The sequence below is a fragment of the Solea solea genome, chromosome 2 (assembly GCF_958295425.1).
Source record: "Solea solea chromosome 2, fSolSol10.1, whole genome shotgun sequence".
Classification (NCBI taxonomy): domain Eukaryota; kingdom Metazoa; phylum Chordata; class Actinopteri; order Pleuronectiformes; family Soleidae; genus Solea; species Solea solea.
Genome location: NC_081135.1, coordinates 39,158,861 through 39,178,860, shown reverse-complemented (window position 1 = coordinate 39,178,860; position 20,000 = coordinate 39,158,861). Strand labels below are relative to the sequence as shown.

The window sequence follows — 20,000 nt, the reverse complement described above, 5'->3', positions numbered from 1 at the left end:
ATATGATTTAAAAACACAAACCTGTTTGTTTAGATGTTCAGTTCTGGTCCGGCTCGGTTTAGAACAGTTCTGGTTCAGCTGAGGAGCGGAGTGTCCAGTTTAAACACCAGAAACCAGATCACACACTCCTCATCATCCTCTGGTCCAGTACAGTCCGGTCCAGTCCAGAACAGAACAGAAGAGGCCAAAGACCTGGTTCAGAGGAGCCAGAGTCTTTACTTCAGGTGAGATTATGAACTGGACCAACTCTGAGGAGGAGGAGGCGGAGTCAGTGAAGAGACACCTGACACCTGTGTGTGTGTGTGTGTGTGTGTGTGTGTGTGTGTGTGTAGTCCTCTCTAAATGTTTTTATGTATTTTTATTGTTTTAAACTTTATTTAAAGAATAGGAATGAATGAGTGTGTGTGTGTGTGTGGGTCCCATGGTGGTGTAGTGGTTAACACTCTTGCCTTTGCAGCAAGAAGGCCCAAGTTCTTGACCCGGGGTCAGAACCACATGTTCTCGTGTGTGTGTGTGTGTGTGTGTGTGTGTGTATCCATGTGTCTTCTCTGTGATGGTCATGTGACCCCGGCCTGTCGCCCTCTGTCAGCTGACACTGGCACAGCGCCCCCTGTGGCCCTCAGGTTTTTCTGTTGTGAGGGTCATTTCCTGTTACGTCCACTAGATGGAGCCCAACCCCAGTTTATGAGCTGGTGAGGATGAAGCTGATGAACTTTAAATCATCCATTCATCCATCTATACATTCACACATTCATCCACCTATACATTCATTCATTCTCACATTCATCCATCTATACATTCACACATTCATCCATCTATACATTCATCCATCATCTATACATTCATCCATCCATCTTTACATTCATCCATTCACATCCATCCATCCATCTATACATTCACACGTTCATCCATCTATGCATTCATCCATCCATCTATACATTCACACGTTCATCCATCTATGCATGCATCAAAAGGAGATAAGGAGAGGAAGCAAGCTGGTGAGGAGATTAAAGAGGAGCTTTCATAAACTGGTGAGTGTGTGTGTGTGTGTGTGCGTGCGCGTGTGTGTGTGTGCGTGCGCGTGTGTGTGTGTGTGTGTGTGTGTGTGTGTGAGGTGAAATCATGAGAACCAAAAACAAAAAGTGAAGAAGGAAGTCAAAAGAAAACGCTGACTCAGTTTTCTTCTTGAGTCCATGACTCACAAAACCCTGAGACAGTGTGTGTGTGTGTGTGTGTGTGTGTGTGTGTGTGTGTGTGTGTGAGTGTGTGTGTGTGTGTGTGTGTTGGCGTTCAGTCAACACACACATCAGAAGCTCCTCCAACATCTGACAACCATTACTGCTCACACACACACATCATCTTCAGGGTCAAAGGTCAGTTCAGTGGAGCTGCTCTCTGATTGGTTCACATGTGTTTAACTGACAGGTTTAACACATTTGTGCAGCAGTGCATGCTGGGAGTCGTAGTCTTCACACACACACACACACAGATCAGCCACCATGACTCAGCATCACACATTCTACACAGGTCAGAGGTCAGTGTCTCTCCTCCATCATCAATCATGAGTCAGCACATTTTCACACCTGTCACATGACCACATGATTTCACAGAGAGGAGGAGAGAGGAAAGAAGGAAGCAGGGAAGGAGAGAAGAAGTAGAGAGGAAAGAAGGAAGCAGGGGAGAAGGAGAGAGGAAAGAAGGAAGCAAAGGAGATAGGAGAGAAGGAGGAAAGAGGCAAGGAAAGAGGAAAGGACGAAAGGAGGACAGGAGAGAAGAAGAGAGTAAAGAAGTAAAGAGGAGACATATAAATAAAATAAAATGAAGGAGGAAAGAAGAATGCAGGAGAGAAGGAGGTGAAAGTAGGAGGTGAAGGTAGAGGAGGAGGGCGGTCAGAGGAGGAGGAGGAGCAGGAGGTGAAGGTGTGGATAAGAAGCGGCTCCTCCTCTTCCTCACACTGACTCCGTGTTTCAGTCAGAACCAGTCTGACTCCGCTCCTCCTGCTCCTTCTGGTCCTGGTCTTGGTTCGGGTCTCACCGTCATGCTCTCCCCGGGACTCCTCGTGCTCGCGCTGGCCGCCTCCTGCGCTCTGTGTCCGGCCGCGGTCCGGGCCGCGTCCTGCGAGCCGGTCCGGATCCCGCTGTGCAGATCGATGCCGTGGAACATGACGAAGATGCCGAACCACCTCCACCACAGCACGCAGGACAACGCGGTTCTGGCCATCGAGCAGTTCGAGGGGCTTCTGGGTGAGTGACGTCATCCCCCCAACTTTACCGTCTCAACTTTACCGTCAGTTGTTTCCGTTACAACCTGGAGTCCGTGAAGATGATGACGTCATTGTTGAGTTTTTAGTTTTTAGTTTTAAGTTCAGAAGATTCAAATATGCGATATTATCGAATATTGTGATCAAAGTGTTTCACAATAACTTGGTTATGAGGAAAATCACAAACATAGAGTCCTAGTGATGTGTTCTGAAGGGCCACGAGGGGGCGCTGCATCTTCCCATAACATCAGTAAGATTTCTTTTCTGTAACTTTTGAGAAAATGATCACATGATCATTGTGTTTATAATTAAACTAAACTTAAATCATTTACAATAACTTTAAATGACTTTAAATTAATAAAAAATACTTTTTTATGTACATGAGAGGGGGTGTGGCTTCATGGAGGCGGCCATTTTAATGGCAACATGTTTTTACAGCGTGTTGAAGTAGAAGTCACGATATTATCACGATATTTAAGTCACCATACAATATTAGCACGATACGATATCACGATATTTAAGTCACCGTACAATATTAGCACGATACGATATCACGATATTTAAGTCACCGTACAATATTAGCACGATACGATATCACGATATTTAAGTCACCGTACAATATTAGCACGATACGATATCACGATATTTAAGTCACCGTACAATATTAGCACGATACGATATCACGATATTTAAGTCACCGTACAATATTAGCACGATACGATATCACGATATTTAAGTCACCGTACAATATTAGCACGATACGATATCACGATATTTAAGTCACCGTACAATATTAGCACGATACGATATCACGATATTTAAGTCACCGTACAATATTAGCACGATACGATATCACGATATTTAAGTCACCGTACAATATTATCACGATACGATATCACGATATTTAAGTCACCGTACAATATTAGCACGATACGATATCACGATATTTAAGTCACCGTACAATATTATCACGATACGATATCACGATATTTAAGTCACCGTACAATATTAGCACGATACGATATCACGATATTTAAGTCACCATACAATATTAGCACGATACGATATCACGATATTTAAGTCACCATACAATATTAGCACGATACGATATCACGATATTTAAGTCACCATACAATATTAGCACGATACGATATCACGATATTTAAGTCACCGTACAATATTAGCACGATACGATATCACGATATTTAAGTCACCGTACAATATTATCACGATACGATATCACGATATTTAAGTCACCGTACAATATTAGCACGATACGATATCACGATATTTAAGTCACCGTACAATATTATCACGATACGATATCACGATATTTAAGTCACCATACAATATTAGCACGATACGATATCACGATATTTAAGTCACCATACAATATTAGCACGATACGATATCACGATATTTAAGTCACCATACAATATTATCACGATACGATATCACGATATTTAAGTCACCGTACAATATTAGCACGATACGATATCACGATATTTAAGTCACCGTACAATATTATCACGATACGATATCACGATATTTAAGTCACCATACAATATTAGCACGATACGATATCACGATATTTAAGTCACCATACAATATTAGCACGATACGATATCACGATATTTAAGTCACCATACAATATTATCACGATACGATATCACGATATTTAAGTCACCGTACAATATTAGCACGATACGATATCACGATATTTAAGTCACCGTACAATATTATCACGATACGATATCACGATATTATCACAATATTTGAGTCACAATACAATATTATCACAATACGATATCATATTTAAGTCACCATACAATATTATCACGCTACGATACCACGATATTATCACAGTACAATATTATCACGATACGATATCACGATATTTAAGTCACCATACAATATTAGCACGATACGATATCACAATATTATCACAATATTTAAGTCACAATACGATATCATGATATTTTTTGTCAAGATACAATATTATCGTGATATTTAAGTCAACATACGATATTGTGATATTTAAGTCATATGATATCACAATATTTAAGTCATACGATTGTTATTGACTTGCTAACAATAGCGACAAGCTACATTTGTGTTTGACGTAAATGTTACGCAGCATATGTTGTGATCTGCAGTCTCACCATTAGAGGTCACTAATCCTTTAAGTCTTCGTGGTATGTTTTTTCTTGTCATTCTCGGACAGTTTCCATGGTTACGAGCCTTGTTGTCGTCATAAAAATAATTATTATGATTTTTAAAAAAACACCGCAGGAATTTTTCCTGGGAAACTCAAACTGATGTTGGTGAAGAATTCCCGGGAAAACACCGACCTCAGTCCGGCCCGTTTATATTTATGGACATAATTATTGACAGTGGACAGAGGGACAGTCATGACTCACTGCTGCTCTCACTGCTGCTCTCACTGCTGCTCTATTTTAAACCTGTGGCTTTGACGCTGTGTTCCGTTAAAGACCAGCTGAAACCATGGAAATGTACAGTCCTGGTGATTAAGTTCCACAAGGGGGCGCTGCAGAATCTCATGATTTAGAATTTATTTTCTTATTTAATTATTATTTCACATATTTATGTCATTTCCTTTTTTTTTAACCATAGCTCCGCCCCTTTACTGGTGGTATCATCACAATATTTAAGTTGCGATATTATCGCGATGTTTAAGTCATGATACGATCTTTACGTTTAGCGTTTCTTTCAGTTGTGTGAACTTCACGAGTAGATAAATCTGAGTAAACCCACACTGCAGCTGTGTAGAGCCACGGTTCTCAAACTGTGGTTCGTGCACCACCAGTAGTACGTGAGCTCCCTCTGGTGGTAAAATCAGAAACACTGCTCTATAGTAGCTGTGTACCAACACATCAGAAATGTCATCCTGAATGAATACACTGATAGTAGTCACATGATCTATGTGTGTGTGTGTATTTTAACATCACTGATAATATTTGAATATTTGAATATTTACACTGATGTTGACGACAAACATGTGCACGGTTAAACTCTCTGAAGCTCAGAGGTCACAGAGGTCACTGAGGTCACTGAGGTCACTGAGGTCACTGACTCTTAGCTGTTTGTACATGTTTAACTGTTGATGATGAAAAAAGGTGAATTTCGTTTGTGCGTGTGTGTGTGTGTGTGTGTGCGTGTGTGTGTGTGCGTGTGTGTGTGTGTGTGTGCGTGTGTGTGTGTGCGCTGAGGTCAGAATGATCACAGAGGACGTCTGTGTGTCCAGCTGCAGCCAAACCACTGTTTTATGATTTGACCGCAGTCCAGAGAGCAATAAATTACAATAAGCTCAGATTGATGCAACTGATCATTAAACACAGACACGCACACGCACAGACACACACAGACACACACAGACGCACAGACACACACAGACGCACAGACACGCACAGACACACACACGCTGATGGTGAACACCATGAACATCCGCACGTCTGTGTGTTTCTGATAAGTTAAAGATAATAACAGCACATTCTCTTCATGCTTTATCTCCACTTTTAAACTGTGTGAGTCACAGTGAAAAGAACAGGAAAGAAAAGAGTCGTCTGTCTTTGTTTGTGTCTTTATCTGCACGTCTCCTGCTGGACACAGTCTTTATCTGCACGTCTCCTGCTGGACACAGTCTTTATCTGCACGTCTCCTGCTGGACACAGTCTTTATCTGCACGTCTCCTGCTGGACACAGTCAACATTACTCATGTGATAAAAGACTTGTACGTCAGTCTGAGTCTACGACGTCTTCTTTATCTCACTGTGACACAGACGTTTGTAATCCACTCACTCTCCCACACCAAAGCCCACAGAGAAAACCAGGGATTTTAACATCAGTGACACAAAGTGACCACACGAGGCAGCAGAGGACCAGCAGCTCCTGTGTGTGTGTGTGTGTGTGTGTGTGTGCGTGCGTGCGTGTGTGCGTGCGCGTGTGTGTGCGTGCGTGTGCGTGTGTGTGTGGAGCAGCTAATGTGAACATATTTTTCCACGTTTGTGGGGAAGCACCGTGTGTGTGTGTGTGTGTGTTAAACCTCCGTGTGGGCGTCGCCCGTGCACTAACATTGGCAGTGGACGGCAGACGCCCTGTCAGCTCCCATCATGCACCAGTGGCTGCCGCAGGTCATGGAGTTGCTGCAGCTGCTCTGTGGTTTTGGACGAACATGAAACTTTTCAGTCGCCAACAAGTGACCTGCTGTGGTTAAGCCCCGCCCTCTCACACAGACCCAACCCTCCAGAGGAAAACTGTGGCGACGTCGTGTTTGTGCTTCTTCCAGACGTGTGACCTCTGACCTCTGACAGATCGTCACGCTGCAGCAGATTAAATGTTAATATTAACAATAATGATAATAATAACAATAATAATAATGATAATAATAATAATAACAATAATGATAATAACAATAATAATAATAATAATAATAATAACAATAATGATACTAACAATAATAATGATAATAATAATAATAATAATAACAATAATATTAATAATAAAATTATAATAATAATAATAATGATAATAATAACAACGATAATAATAACAATAATAATAATAATGATAATAATAATAATAATAACAATAATAGTAATAATACAAATTATAATAATAACAATAATAGTTATAATATAACAATAATAATAGTAATAATATAACAATAATAACAATAATAATAATAATAATTATAATAATGATGATAATAATAACAATAATAAAAATAACAATAATGATAATAATAATAATAACAATAATAATAATAGTAATAACAATAATAATAATAATCATAATAATAATGATAATAATAACAATAATAGTAATAATATAACAATACAAATAATAATGATAATAATAATAATGATAACAATACTACTACTACTAATAATAATAACAATAATGATAATAATGATAATAAAAACAATAATAATGATTATAATAATAATAATGATAATAATAACAATAATAGTAATAATATAACAATAATAGTAATAATATAACAATAATAATGATAATAATAACAATAGTAATAATATAACAATAATAATGATAATGATAATAACAACAATAATAATAATAATAATAATAACAATAATAGTAATAATATAACAATGATAATAATAATGATAATAATAACAACTAGTACCGCGCGCGGTTCTGAACGGGTTCGAGCCGACCCACGCGGGTCGCCGTGTGCCACGGCTCCCCGCGTGCCTCGCGCTCTCACCCGTTCATTCACCGCGCGCGGTACTAGTTATTTTCAGTACTAGTTATTTTCAGTAATAGTTATTTTCAGCGGCGTCCCCGCGCATGTCGATCCAAATTTCGGGGGGGATCAGCGACGTATGGCAAAGTTATAGGGCACTTCCTGTTTAAAATGGACGACTTCATGTTCGGTCAAATGCGCGTCCGTAAACGTGTTCAGGGAAGTTCCCTTGTCTTACATATCAAGTTTTGTTCAGATCGGACAATGTAAGACTTTACTTCCTGTTTCGGGCATTCCACTTCCTGTTGGGAGGTCATCTTTTGCAGACATGCTCAGGACAGGTCCCTGGTGTCACATATAAGATTTCGTGCAAATCGGACAACGTACGGCAAAGTTAGAGGGCACTTCCTGTTTAAAATGGCCAACTTCCTGTTCGTCTCTGGAAACATGTTCAGGGAAGGTCCCGTAACTCACATATCTAGTTTTGTGTCAATCGGACAATGTAAGACTTTACTTCCTGTTTCGGGCGTTCCACTTCCTGTAGGGAGGTGACCTTTTACGGACATGCTCAGGACAGGTCCCTTAACTCACATATAAGGTTTTGTGCAGATCGGACAACGTACGGCACAGTTAGAGGGCACTTCCTGTTTAAAATGGCCGACTTCCTGTTCGGTCAACGGCGTCTCCGTAAACATGTTCAGGGAAGGTCCGGTAACTCACATATCTAGTTTCGTGTCAATCGGACAATGTAAGACTTTACTTCCTGTTTCGGGCGTTCCACTTCCTGTAGGGAGATGACCTTTTACGGACATGTTGAGGAAGGGTCTGGGGTCCCACATACTAAGTTTCAAGTGGATACAACAATCCCTGTTGGAGCAGCATCAAAAACTATAAATGTAATTCTGTCTGCTGTCACCAGGGGGCGCTGTATTTGAAAATGAATATTTTCATATAGACGTGTTCAGGGCAGGACTGTCTTCAATCCTTGCAAGTTTGGTTCAGATCGGACCAGGATTGGCAAAGTTGTAACAGTTTCTTTTTTTAGAATTTTCTACCACCACCAGGAGGCGCTGTTTTCAAAATGTACCGTTTCAGCAACATAGTCGTCTTCAGCAACTAACCATCCTCAACTATAGCAAGTTTGGTTGGGATCAGACCTTCCATCGCGAAGTTATAAGAGTTTCATTGTCTGTTATGAAAAATTATTATTATCTCCAATTTTGGCGCCCCCTATCTCGTACGCCATACAATATTTTAAAAAGCTTTTGATAACTTTTGATGCTCAACTCGTCCACAATGATCTCACCAAGTTTGAAGGTGATCGCACAAAAGCTCTAGGAGGAGATAATTGAAATACAAGCTGTCATATTGTCTGCTGTCACCAGGGGGCGCTGTTTTCGAAATTTAATATTTTCATATAGACGTCTTTAGGGCTGGACTATCGTCAATCCTAACAACTTTGGTTCAGATCGGACCAGGATTCGCGAAGTTGTAGCAGTTTGATTTTTTGTCCCAAAAATCCGACTTTGCGTCGTTGCCATGGCAACACCGTTAAACGATTTGTCGTCATATTGATCACGCATCATCTACCATGTGTTTTGACTGTTGTCACCAATTTTGAGTGCTGTACGATTATCTGTGTAAAAGTTATTCCCGAAATCGTAAAAAAACTTTTTTTTTGTGTATTTTCTTTCACCACAAGAAGGCGCTGTTTTCAAACTTCACCGTTTTTTCATAGAGGTCTTCAGCCATGGCCCATCATCAATGGTAGCAAGTTTGGTTCGGATCGGACCTTCCATCGCAAAGTTATAAGAGTTTTTTTTTTCTGATGCGAAACATCAGAATCATCATGAACTTTGCCGCCCCCTATCTCGTGCGCCGTGCGACATTTGAAAAAACTTTTGATACCGTGAGCTCCTCAACTGGTCCACAGGGACCTCACCAAGTTTGAAGGTGATCGCACGAAAACTCTAGGAGGAGTTAGTTCAAATACCATTGCTGCGAATTCGCCAAAATCGCCAAAAAATCGCCAATCAACCCAAGATGGCGGATTTCCTGTAGGTTTCACGGGAAAGTCGTCATCGACTTTTTTGACCGTCCCCACCTAATGAACGTGTGTACCAAGTTTCGTTCACTTACGTTAAACCCGACATGAGTTGACCTAATAGAAGTTTTTTGCGTGACTTTTTAGCCCCTCCCACTTCCAATTTTCCACGCATTTTCCTCGAACGACTTTCAGACGTAAATTTACACCACGATTGATGCGGTCACAAAAATCTGTGAGTTTTGGGGTATGGGAAAGGCCTCAAAAATGCGATTTACTTTTAGGAATAATAATAATAATAATAATAATAATAACTAGTACCGCGCGCGGTTCTGAACGGGTTCGAGCCGACCCACGCGGGTCGCCGTGTGCCACGGCTCCCCGCGTGCCTCGCGCTCTCACCCGTTCATTCACCGCGCGCGGTACTAGTTATTTTCAGTACTAGTTATTTTCAGTGGCGTCCCCGCGCATGTCGTTCCAAATTTCGAGGGGGATCAGGCAACGTATGGCAAAGTTATAGGGCACTTCCTGTTTAAAATGGCAGACTTCCTGTTCGGTCAAGTGCGTGTCCGTAAACGTGTTCAGGGAACTTCCCTTGTCTTACATATCAAGTTTTGTGCAGATCGGACAATCTTAGAGTTGACTTCCTATTTCGGGCATTCCACTTCCTGTTGGGAGGTCATCTCTTGCAGACATGCTCAGGACAGGTCCCTGGTGTCACATAAAAGGTTTCGTGCAAATCGGACAACGTACGGCAAAGTTAGAGGGCACTTCCTGTTTAAAATGGCCAACTTCCTGTTCGTCTCCGTAAACGTGTTCAGGGAAGTTCCCTTGTCTTACATATCAAGTTTTGTTCAGATCGGACAATGTAAGACTTTACTTCCTGTTTCGGGCGTTCCACTTCCTGTAGGGAGGTGACCTTTTACGGACATGCTCAGGACAGGTCCCTGGTGTCACATATAAGGTTTTGTGCAGATAGGACAACGTACGGCAAAGTTAGAGGGCACTTCCTGTTTAAAATGGCCGACTTCCTGTTCGGTCAACGGCGTCTCCGTAAACATGTTCAGGGAAGGTCCAGTAACTCACATATCCAGTTTCGTGTCAATCGGACAATGTAAGACTTTACTTCCTGTTTCGGGCGTTCCACTTCCTGTAGGGAGGTGACCTTTTACGGACATGTTGAGGAAGGGTCTGGGGTCCCACATACTAAGTTTCAAGTGGATACAACAATCCCTGTTGGAGCAGCATCAAAAACTATAAATGTAATTCTGTCTGCTGTCACCAGGGGGCGCTGTATTTGAAAATGAATATTTTCATATAGACGTGTTCAGGGCCGGACTGTCATCAATCCTTGCAAGTTTGGTTCAGATCGGACCAGGATTGGCAAAGTTGTAACAGTTTGTTTTTTTAGAATTTTCTACCACCACCAGGAGGCGCTGTTTTCAAAATGTACCGTTTCAGCAACATAGTCGTCTTCAGCAACTAACCATCATCAACTATAGCAAGTTTGGTTGGGATCAGACCTTCCATCGCGAAGTTATAAGAGTTTCATTGTCTGTTATGAAAAATTATTATTATCTCCAATTTTGGCGCCCCCTATCTCGTACGCCATACAATATTTTAAAAAGCTTTTGATAACTTTTGATGCTCAACTCGTCCACATTGATCTCACCAAGTTTGAAGGTGATCGCACAAAAGCTCTAGGAGGAGATAATTGAAATACAAGCTGTCATATTGTCTGCTGTCACCAGGGGGCGCTGTTTTCGAAATTTAATATTTTCATATAGACGTCTTTAGGGCCGGACTATCATCAATCCTAGCAAGTTTGGTTCAGATCGGACCAGGATTCACGAAGTTGTAGCAGTTTGATTTTTTGTCCCAAAAATCCGACTTTGCGTCGTTGCCATGGCAACACCGTTAAACGATTTGTCGTCATATTGATCACGCATCATCTACCATGTGTTTTGACTGTTGTCACCAATTTTGAGTGCGGTACGATTATCTGTGTAAAAGTTATTCCCGAAATCGTAAAAAAACTTTTTTTTGGTGTATTTTCTTTCACCACAAGGAGGCGCTGTTTTCAAACTTCACCGTTTTTTCATAGACGTCTTCAGCCATGGCCCATCATCACTCATAGCAAGTTTGGTTCGGATCGGACCTTCCATCGCAAAGTTATAAGAGTTTTGTTTTCCTGATGCGAAACATCAGAATCATCACAAACTTTGCCGCCCCCTATCTCGTGCGCCATGCGGCATTTGAAAAAACTTTTGATACCGTGAGCTCCTCAACTGGTCCACAGGGACCTCACCAAGTTTGAAGGTGATCGCACGAAAACTCTAGGAGGAGTTAGTTCAAATACCATTGCTGCGAATTCGCCAAAATCGCCCAAAAATGGCCAATCAACCCAAGATGGCGGACTTCCTGTAGGTTTCACGGGAAAGTCGTCATCGACTTTTTTGACCGTCCCCACCTAATGAACGTGTGTACCAAGTTTCGTTCACGTACGTTAAACCCGACATGAGTTGACCTAATAGAAGTTTTTTGTGTGACTTTTTAGCCCCTCCCACTTCCAATTTTCCACGCATTTTCCCCGAACGACTTTCAGACGTAAATTTACACCAGGATTGATGCGGTCACAAAAATCTGTGAGTTTTGGGGTATGGGAAAGGCCTCAAAAATGCGATTTACTTTTAGGAATAATAATAATAATAATAAAAATAACTAGTACCGCGCGCGGTTCTGAACGGGTTCGAGCCGACCCACGCGGGTCGCCGTGTGCCACGGCTCCCCGCGTGCCTCGCGCTCTCACCCGTTCATTCACCGCGCGCGGTACTAGTTATTTTCAGTACTAGTTATTTTCAGTACTAGTTATTTTCAGCGGCGTCCCCGCGCATGTCGATCCAAATTTCGGGGGGGATCGGGCAACGTATGGCAAAGTTATAGGGCACTTCCTGTTTAAAATGGCCGACTTCCTGTTCGGTCAAATGCGCATCTGTAAACGTGTTCAGGGAAGTTCCCTTGTCCTACATATCAATTTTTGTTCAGATTGGACAATCTTAGAGTTTACTTCCTGTTTCGGGCATTCCACTTCCTGTTGGGAGGTCATCTTTTGCAGACATGCTCAGGACAGGTCCCTGGTGTCACATATAAGGTTTCGTGCAAATCGGACAACGTACGGCAAAGTTAGAGGGCACTTCCTGTTTAAAATGGCGAACTTCCTGTTCGTCTCCGTAAACATGTTCAGGGAAGGTCTCATAACTCACATATCTAGTTTTGTGTCAATCGGACAATGTAAGACTTTACTTCCTGTTTCGGGCGTTCCACTTCCTGTAGGGAGGTGACCTTTTACGGACTTGCTCAGGACAGGTCCCTGGTGTTACATATAAGGTTTTGTGCAGATCGGACAATGTACGGCAAAGTTAGAAGGCACTTCCTGTTTAAAATGGCCGACTTCCTGTTCGGTCAACGGCGTCTCCGTAAACATGTTCAGGGAAGGTCCCGTAACTCACATATCTAGTTTCGTGTCAATCGGACAATGTAAGACTTTACTTCCTGTTTCGGGCGTTCCACTTCCTGTAGGGAGGTGACCTTTTACGGACATGTTGAGGAAGGGTCTGGGGTCCCACATACTAAGTTTCAAGTGGATACAACAATCCCTGTTGGAGCAGCATCAAAAACTATAAATGTAATTCTGTCTGCTGTCACCAGGGGGCGCTGTATTTGAAAATGAATATTTTCATATAGACGTGTTCAGGGCCGGACTGTCATCAATCCTTGCAAGTTTGGTTCAGATAGGACCAGGATTGGCAAAGTTGTAACAGTTTGTTTTTTTAGAATTTTCTACCACCACCAGGAGGTGCTGTTTTCAAAATGTACCGTTTCAGCAACATAGTCGTCTTCAGCAACTAACCAGCATCAACTATAGCAAGTTTGGTTGGGATCAGACCTTCCATCGCGAAGTTATAAGAGTTTCATTGTCTGTTATGAAAAATTATTATTATCTCCAATTTTGGCGCCCCCTATCTCGTACGCCATACAATATTTTAAAAAGCTTTCGATAACTTTTGATGCTCAACTCGTCCACATTGATCTCACCAAGTTTGAAGGTGATCGCACAAAAGCTCTAGGAGGAGATAATTGAAATACAAGCTGTCATATTGTCTGCTGTCACCAGGGGGCGCTGTTTTCGAAATTGAATATTTTCATATAGACGTCTTTAGGGCCGGACTATCATCAATCCTAGCAAGTTTGGTTCAGATCGGACCAGGATTCACGAAGTTGTAGCAGTTTGATTTTTTGTCCCAAAAATCCGACTTTGCGTCGTTGCCATGGCAACACCGTTAAACGATTTGTTGTCATATTGATCACGCATCATCTACCATGTGTTTTGACTGTTGTCACCAATTTTCAGTGCGGTACGATTATCTGTGTAAAAGTTATTCCCGAAATTGTAAAAAAACTTTTTTTTTGTGTATTTTCTTTCACCACAAGGAGGCGCTGTTTTCAAACTTCACCGTTTTTTCATAGACGTCTTCAGCCATGGCCCATCATCAATGGTAGCAAGTTTGGTTCGGATCGGACCTTCCATCGCAAAGTTATAAGAGTTTTGTTTTTCTGATGCGAAACATCAGAATCATCACGAACTTTGCCGCCCCCTATCTCGTGCGCCGTGCGACATTTGAAAAAACTTTTGATACCGTGAGCTCCTCAACTGGTCCACAGGGACCTCACCAAGTTTGAAGGTGATCGCACGAAAACTCTAGGAGGAGTTAGTTCAAATACCATTGCTGCGAATTCGCCAAAATCGCCAAAAAATGGCCAATCAACCCAAGATGGCGGATTTCCTGTTGGGTTTGGATCATGGTCATAATGTAATTTTTTCTTCATCCTGACCCACTACACATGTGTACCGAATTTCGTGCATGTGCGATATTTGTGTTGGTCATGGTGAATTTGGACAGGTGGCGCCGCACTTATTGGCCCCTCCCACATTCAATTTTCGACGCACATTCCCCGAACCTTTTTCAGACGTAAATTTACACCAGGATTGATGCGGTCACAAAAATTGGTGAGTTTTGGGGTATGGGAAAGGCCTCAAAAAGGCAATTCATTTGGGGGAATAATAAGAATAATAATAATAATAATCCTTCCAGTTTCAATAGGTTTCTTGCAACCTTGTTGCTCGAACCCTAATAATAATCTTTTGCATTTCAATAGGGTTCTTGCAACCTTGTTGCTCGAACCCTAATAATCTTTTGCATTTCAATAGGGTTCTTGCAACCTTGTTGCTCGAACCCTAATAATAATAACAATAATAGTAATAATATAACAATAATAATGATAATAATAATGATAATAATAACAATAGTAATAATATAACAATAACAATAATATAACAATACTAATAATAATGATAATCTCTCTGTTATGAAGCTCTAGGTTTACTGTGTGTTCATATTCAGAGCAGAACAAACACGTTTAAAGACGATGCCTTTAAGAGCGTAGAACGCAGTTCTCGTCAGTATTTGGATGTGAACATTTGGAGAAGTTTGATGATGCGTTCAGGAACCTCCACCAGAGGAAGTGTCTGGACTCTGGAGAGAGACAGAGGAAGGATCCAGAGGTTTGGCCTCCTGGTGTCTCTGGCCTGTGTGTGTGTGTGTGTGTGTGTGTGTGTGTGACCTCAGCAGAGCTCACAGTTCATGTGTGTGTGTGTGTGTGTGTGTGTGGCCTCAGCAGAGCTCACAGTTTATGTGTGTGTGTGTGTGTGTGTGTGTGTGTGTGTGTGTGTGTGCGTGGCCTCAGCAGAGCTCACAGTTTATGTGTGTGTGTGTGTGTGTGTGTGTGTGTGTATGTGTGTGTGTGTGTGTGTGTGTGTGTGTGTGTGACCTCAGCAGAGCTCACAGTTCATGTGTTTGTGTGTGTGTGTGTGTGTGTGTGTGTGTGTGTGTGTGTGTGTGTGTGTGTGTGACCTCAGCAGAGCTCACAGTTCATGTGTTTGTGTGTGTGTGTGTGTGTGTGTGTGTGTGTGTGTGTACGCTCAGGTACCGGCTGCAGTGCAGACCTGCTCTTCTTCCTGTGTGCCATGTACGCTCCCATCTGCACCATCGACTTCCAGCACGAGCCCATCAAACCGTGCAAGGCCGTGTGTGAGCGCGCCAAGTCTGGCTGTGAGCCGGTGATGAAGCGCTACAACCACAGCTGGCCCGACAGCCTGGCCTGCAGCGAGCTGCCGCTGTACGACCGCGGCGTCTGCATCTCACCGGAGGCCATCGTCAAGGCCGAGGGACCAGGTGTGACATCATCATCCTCTTCATCCTCCTCATCCTCACGCTGCATCTGTACAGGGACAGTCCAGAGGTTTGCTCTCAGTGGGAACTCACTCAGGTCATTGAGTTAAAGACAGAAGTAGTTTGTCCACTGTTTCACACTTTGTCCTCTACAGACGTCTGATGGACAAATGTCCGACGTCTTTGTCTCCCTGTGAGACACACGTTAGTAAACGTTTATAAGGATAAAGATGTGATCATGTGACGCAGACGTCGTAGGTTTGATTCCCTGAGTCTTTAGTTTTCACTGAGAACGAGCCTCTGTGTGTGTGTGTGTGTCTCAGTCGTCCACGCTGAACAGACGCCGCCATTCACTGGTGGACGAGGACGCTGGAGAATAACTCTGTTTGTTTCTGCTCCCTCATCAACTTCCTGTCTGTGTGAAAGAGCTCGTTCATGCAGCGGCACACTCGCCTCACGCTGGTCTCACCCTCGCCTCGCACTCGTCTCACTCTTGCCTCGCCTCACGCTTGTCTCACACTCGCCTCACACTGGTCTCACCCTCACCTCACACTCTTCTCACTCTTGCCTCGCCTCACGCTTGTCTCACACTCGCCTCGCACTCGTCTCACCCTCACCTCACACTGGTCTCACCCTCGCCTCACACTGGTCTCACCCTCGTCTCACACTCGTCTCACCCTCACCTCGCACTCGTCTCACGCTTGTCTCACACTCGCCTCACGCTCGTCTCACACTCGCCTCGCCTCACGCTTGTCTCACACTCGTCTCACCCTCACCTCGCACTCGCCTCACGCTCGCCTCACACTCGTCTCACCCTCACCTCGCACTCGCCTCACGCTCGTCTCACACTCGCCTCGCCTCACGCTTGTCTCACACTCGTCTCACACTCGCCTCGCCTCACGCTTGTCTCACACTCGTCTCACACTCGCCTCACCCCACGCTCGTCTCACACTCGTCTCAACCTGTAAAATCTCATGATAAAAACAACAACTCATCTCAATCCGCTCGTCCTCCACCGCTACACCCACACACTTGTTCCTGGCTCGGCTCGGCTCGGCTCGGCTCGGCTCGGCCCAGCGGGGCTCGGGGATTTCCCCTCGCTGTGATTTGTTGATCTGCAGAGGTTCAGTCAGGGCGACGGTTTCACTGTTTCCACTCATAACAAGTCTGTCTCTGCTCGTTACATTACATTACATGTCATTTGATCCAAAGCGACTTACAATGGAATTGAGTACAATCACCCAGGGTGGAGTCGAACTTGCGACCATGATGTCTTTCGCACACAGGGTACCAGCCTTAACCACTGAGCCACTCCACCCCCACGTCTCCTAAATGTCCATGTCCTCACTTCATGGACCTGGTTCCTGGACCTGGATCCTGGATCCTGGATCCTGGTTCCTGGTTCCTGGACCTGGATCCTGGTCCCTGGACCTGGATCCTGGTCCCAGTCAGAGTCAGGCTAATAATAATAATGAGTCATGTGATCAGATAAAGAACTATATGAAAATGTCCTGTGACAGTTATCTGACCTCTGTGACCTCTGTGTCTCTGTAGATCCGTACTACCAGGACCCGTCCAGGTGTGATCCAGGTGAGTCCTGACCCGTGACACTCTCACGTGTTTTCTTTTCTGAAAAACAAACAAACAAACACATTATTATTATTATTCTGTGTTTTGTCCTCCGACAGAATCCAGTCCAGACTTTCCAATGGACTCTAACAACCTTCACTGCAGAGGACCACACGGAGGTGACACACGCTCACTGTCTGTCTACCTGTCTGTCCACCTGTCTCTGAACACTTTGCTCTTTCTTAGTGAAAGTTCAGTAAAACATAAACTGACAGTGAAACACATCAGTATTATTGATTTTGACAGAAGCCTTTTACGTGTGTGTGTGTGTGTGTGTGTCTTCAGATCGGTGTCGGTGTAAAACGGTCAGAATGACCATGAAGACGTACCTGAGGAACAACTACAACTACGGTGAGTTGTCATAGTGACCAGGTTACAGAGATGCACGTGTGCTTGTTGTCATAGTGACCAGTTTACAGAGATACACGTGTGCTCGTCGTCCTCAGTGATCAGAGCCCGGGTGAAGGAGGTGAGGAACCGTGGTCTGGAGCCCACGGCTGTGGTGGAGGTGAAGGAGGTGCTCAAGTCTTCTCTGGTCAACATTCCCAAGGAGATGCACACGCTCTACTACTCGTCCTCCTGTCTGTGTCCTCCTCTGTCTCCTGGGGAAGAATACCTCATCATGGGCTACGAGAACGAGGAGACGTCCAGGTACTTTTTCTGCTGAGTCATTCAAACGCAACAGGCTAACATGCTAACAAAGAACCACAACATGAAAACTAGCAAAGAACAGAAGACAACTGCTGAGTCAATCAAACTCAACATGCTAACACGCTAACAAAGAACCACAACATGAAAACTAGCAAAGAACAGAAGAAAACTGTTGAATCATTCAAACACAACACGCTAACATGCTAACAAAGAACCACAACATGAAAACTGGCAAAGAACAGAAGAAAACTGTTGAATCATTCAAACGCAACACGCTAACATGCTATCAAAGAACCACAAAATGAAAACTGGCAAAGAACAGAAGACAACTGCTGAGTCAATCAAACTCAACATGCTAACACGCTAACAAAGAACCACAACATGAAAACTAGCAAAGAACAGAAGAAAACTGCTGAGTCAATCAAACTCAACATGCTAACACGCTAACAAAGAACCACAAAATGAAAACTGGCAAAGAACAGAAGAAAACTGCTGAGTCATTCAAACGCAACACACTAACATACTAACAAAGAACCACAACATGAAAACTAGCAAAGAACAGAAGAAAACTGTTGAATCATTCAAACACAACACGCTAACATGCTAACACGCTATCAAAGAACCACAAAATGAAAACTGGCAAAGAACAGAAGACAACTGCTGAGTCAATCAAACTCAACATGCTAACACGCTAACAAAGAACCACAACATGAAAACTAGCAAAGAACAGAAGAAAACTGTTGAATCATTCAAACGCAACACACTAACATGCTAACAAGGAACCACAACATGTAAACTAGCAAAGAACAGAAGAAAACTGTTGAATCATTCAAACACAACACGCTAACATGCTAACACGCTAACAAAGAACCACAAAATGAAAACTGGCAAAGAACAGAAGAAAACTGTTGAATCATTCAAACACAACACACTAACATAGAACCACAAGTCATTCTGAGTAGAACCACAAGTCTGCTGAGTCATTCAAACGCAACACGCTAACATGCTAACAAAGAACCACAACATGAAAACTGACAAAGAACAGAAGAAAACTGCTGAGTCATTCAAACACAACACGCTAACATGCTAACAAAGAACAAAAACTTAGTCACTCATGTTGATTAAATGTTGAGCTCTGCTGCCCCCTGTGGGCTGAACACTGTGCTTGTGTGTGTAGGCTCCTCCTCATCGACACCTCCATTGCTCAGAAGTGGAAGGACAAGATGGGCAAGAAGGTCAAGGTACGACTGACCTCTCTCACACACACACACACACACACACAAACAGGTGTGACCCCTCCTTCATTTCCTGTTTGTCTTTCCAGAGATGGGGTCAGCTCGGGCAGGGCAAAGGTCGAGGAGGTCAGCGCGGGGGTCGCCACTGAGCTCTGCCTGTGTGTGTGTGTGTGTGTGTGTAGATATTGCACTATCACTGAATGTAGTTCATCCCTTCATTTGTTTTGTTGTATTTTCTTTTCTTTGCACAAACAATATTTAGTGTGTGTGTGTGTGTGTGTTTGTCAGAGAGAGAGTGTGTGTGTGTGTGTGTGTGTGTGTGTGTGTGTGTGTGTGTACCTACAGCACTCATAAAGACATTATAGAAGGAGGAGCTTTTTTACTACGCACAGCCATACAGTCTGTACGTGACACTTTTAATCTCCGGTGGCGGCCATTTTGGCTCCATGGCCTTTGGTAAGCCTGGAGGTCGGCCATGTTGCCGTGACAACGGGAAGGAGGACATTTAATGGACGTTTGTGCTTCGATGATGGGTCTGTGACCACGACCTGAAGTTTGACTGAACTGAAGAGAAGGAACAAGGATTCTCCTTATTAGCAAACAGCCAGAGCAACCAAAGCAACCAGAGAGAGCAACCAGAGCAACCAGAGAGAGCAACTACAGC

General features: G+C 43.1%; 2 protein-coding genes across 2 annotated transcripts in view; one reads left to right on the top strand and one right to left on the bottom strand.

Annotated features, from left to right (window-relative positions):
• LOC131475233 (dual specificity protein phosphatase 19-like) overlaps positions 1–213 on the bottom strand; it is a 4,648-nt gene extending 4,435 nt beyond the window's left edge. Inside the window, exon 1 of the mRNA XM_058653210.1 lies at positions 22–213. The gene's annotated coding sequence lies outside the window, so the exon portion shown is untranslated. The remainder of the gene's footprint in view (positions 1–21) is intronic.
• Positions 214–1,823: 1,610 nt separating this feature from the next.
• Positions 1,824–20,000, top strand: part of frzb (frizzled related protein) — an 18,885-nt gene continuing 708 nt past the window's right edge. Inside the window, exons 1-8 of the mRNA XM_058623470.1 lie at positions 1,824–2,243; positions 15,576–15,824; positions 17,376–17,411; positions 17,510–17,569; positions 17,736–17,801; positions 17,897–18,101; positions 19,279–19,342; positions 19,426–20,000. The exon at positions 19,426–20,000 is cut by the window's right edge and continues 708 nt beyond it. Of these exons, the coding sequence (XP_058479453.1) occupies positions 2,039–2,243; positions 15,576–15,824; positions 17,376–17,411; positions 17,510–17,569; positions 17,736–17,801; positions 17,897–18,101; positions 19,279–19,342; positions 19,426–19,485 (945 nt within the window). The 5' untranslated portion in view covers positions 1,824–2,038 and the 3' untranslated portion in view covers positions 19,486–20,000. The remainder of the gene's footprint in view (positions 2,244–15,575; positions 15,825–17,375; positions 17,412–17,509; positions 17,570–17,735; positions 17,802–17,896; positions 18,102–19,278; positions 19,343–19,425) is intronic.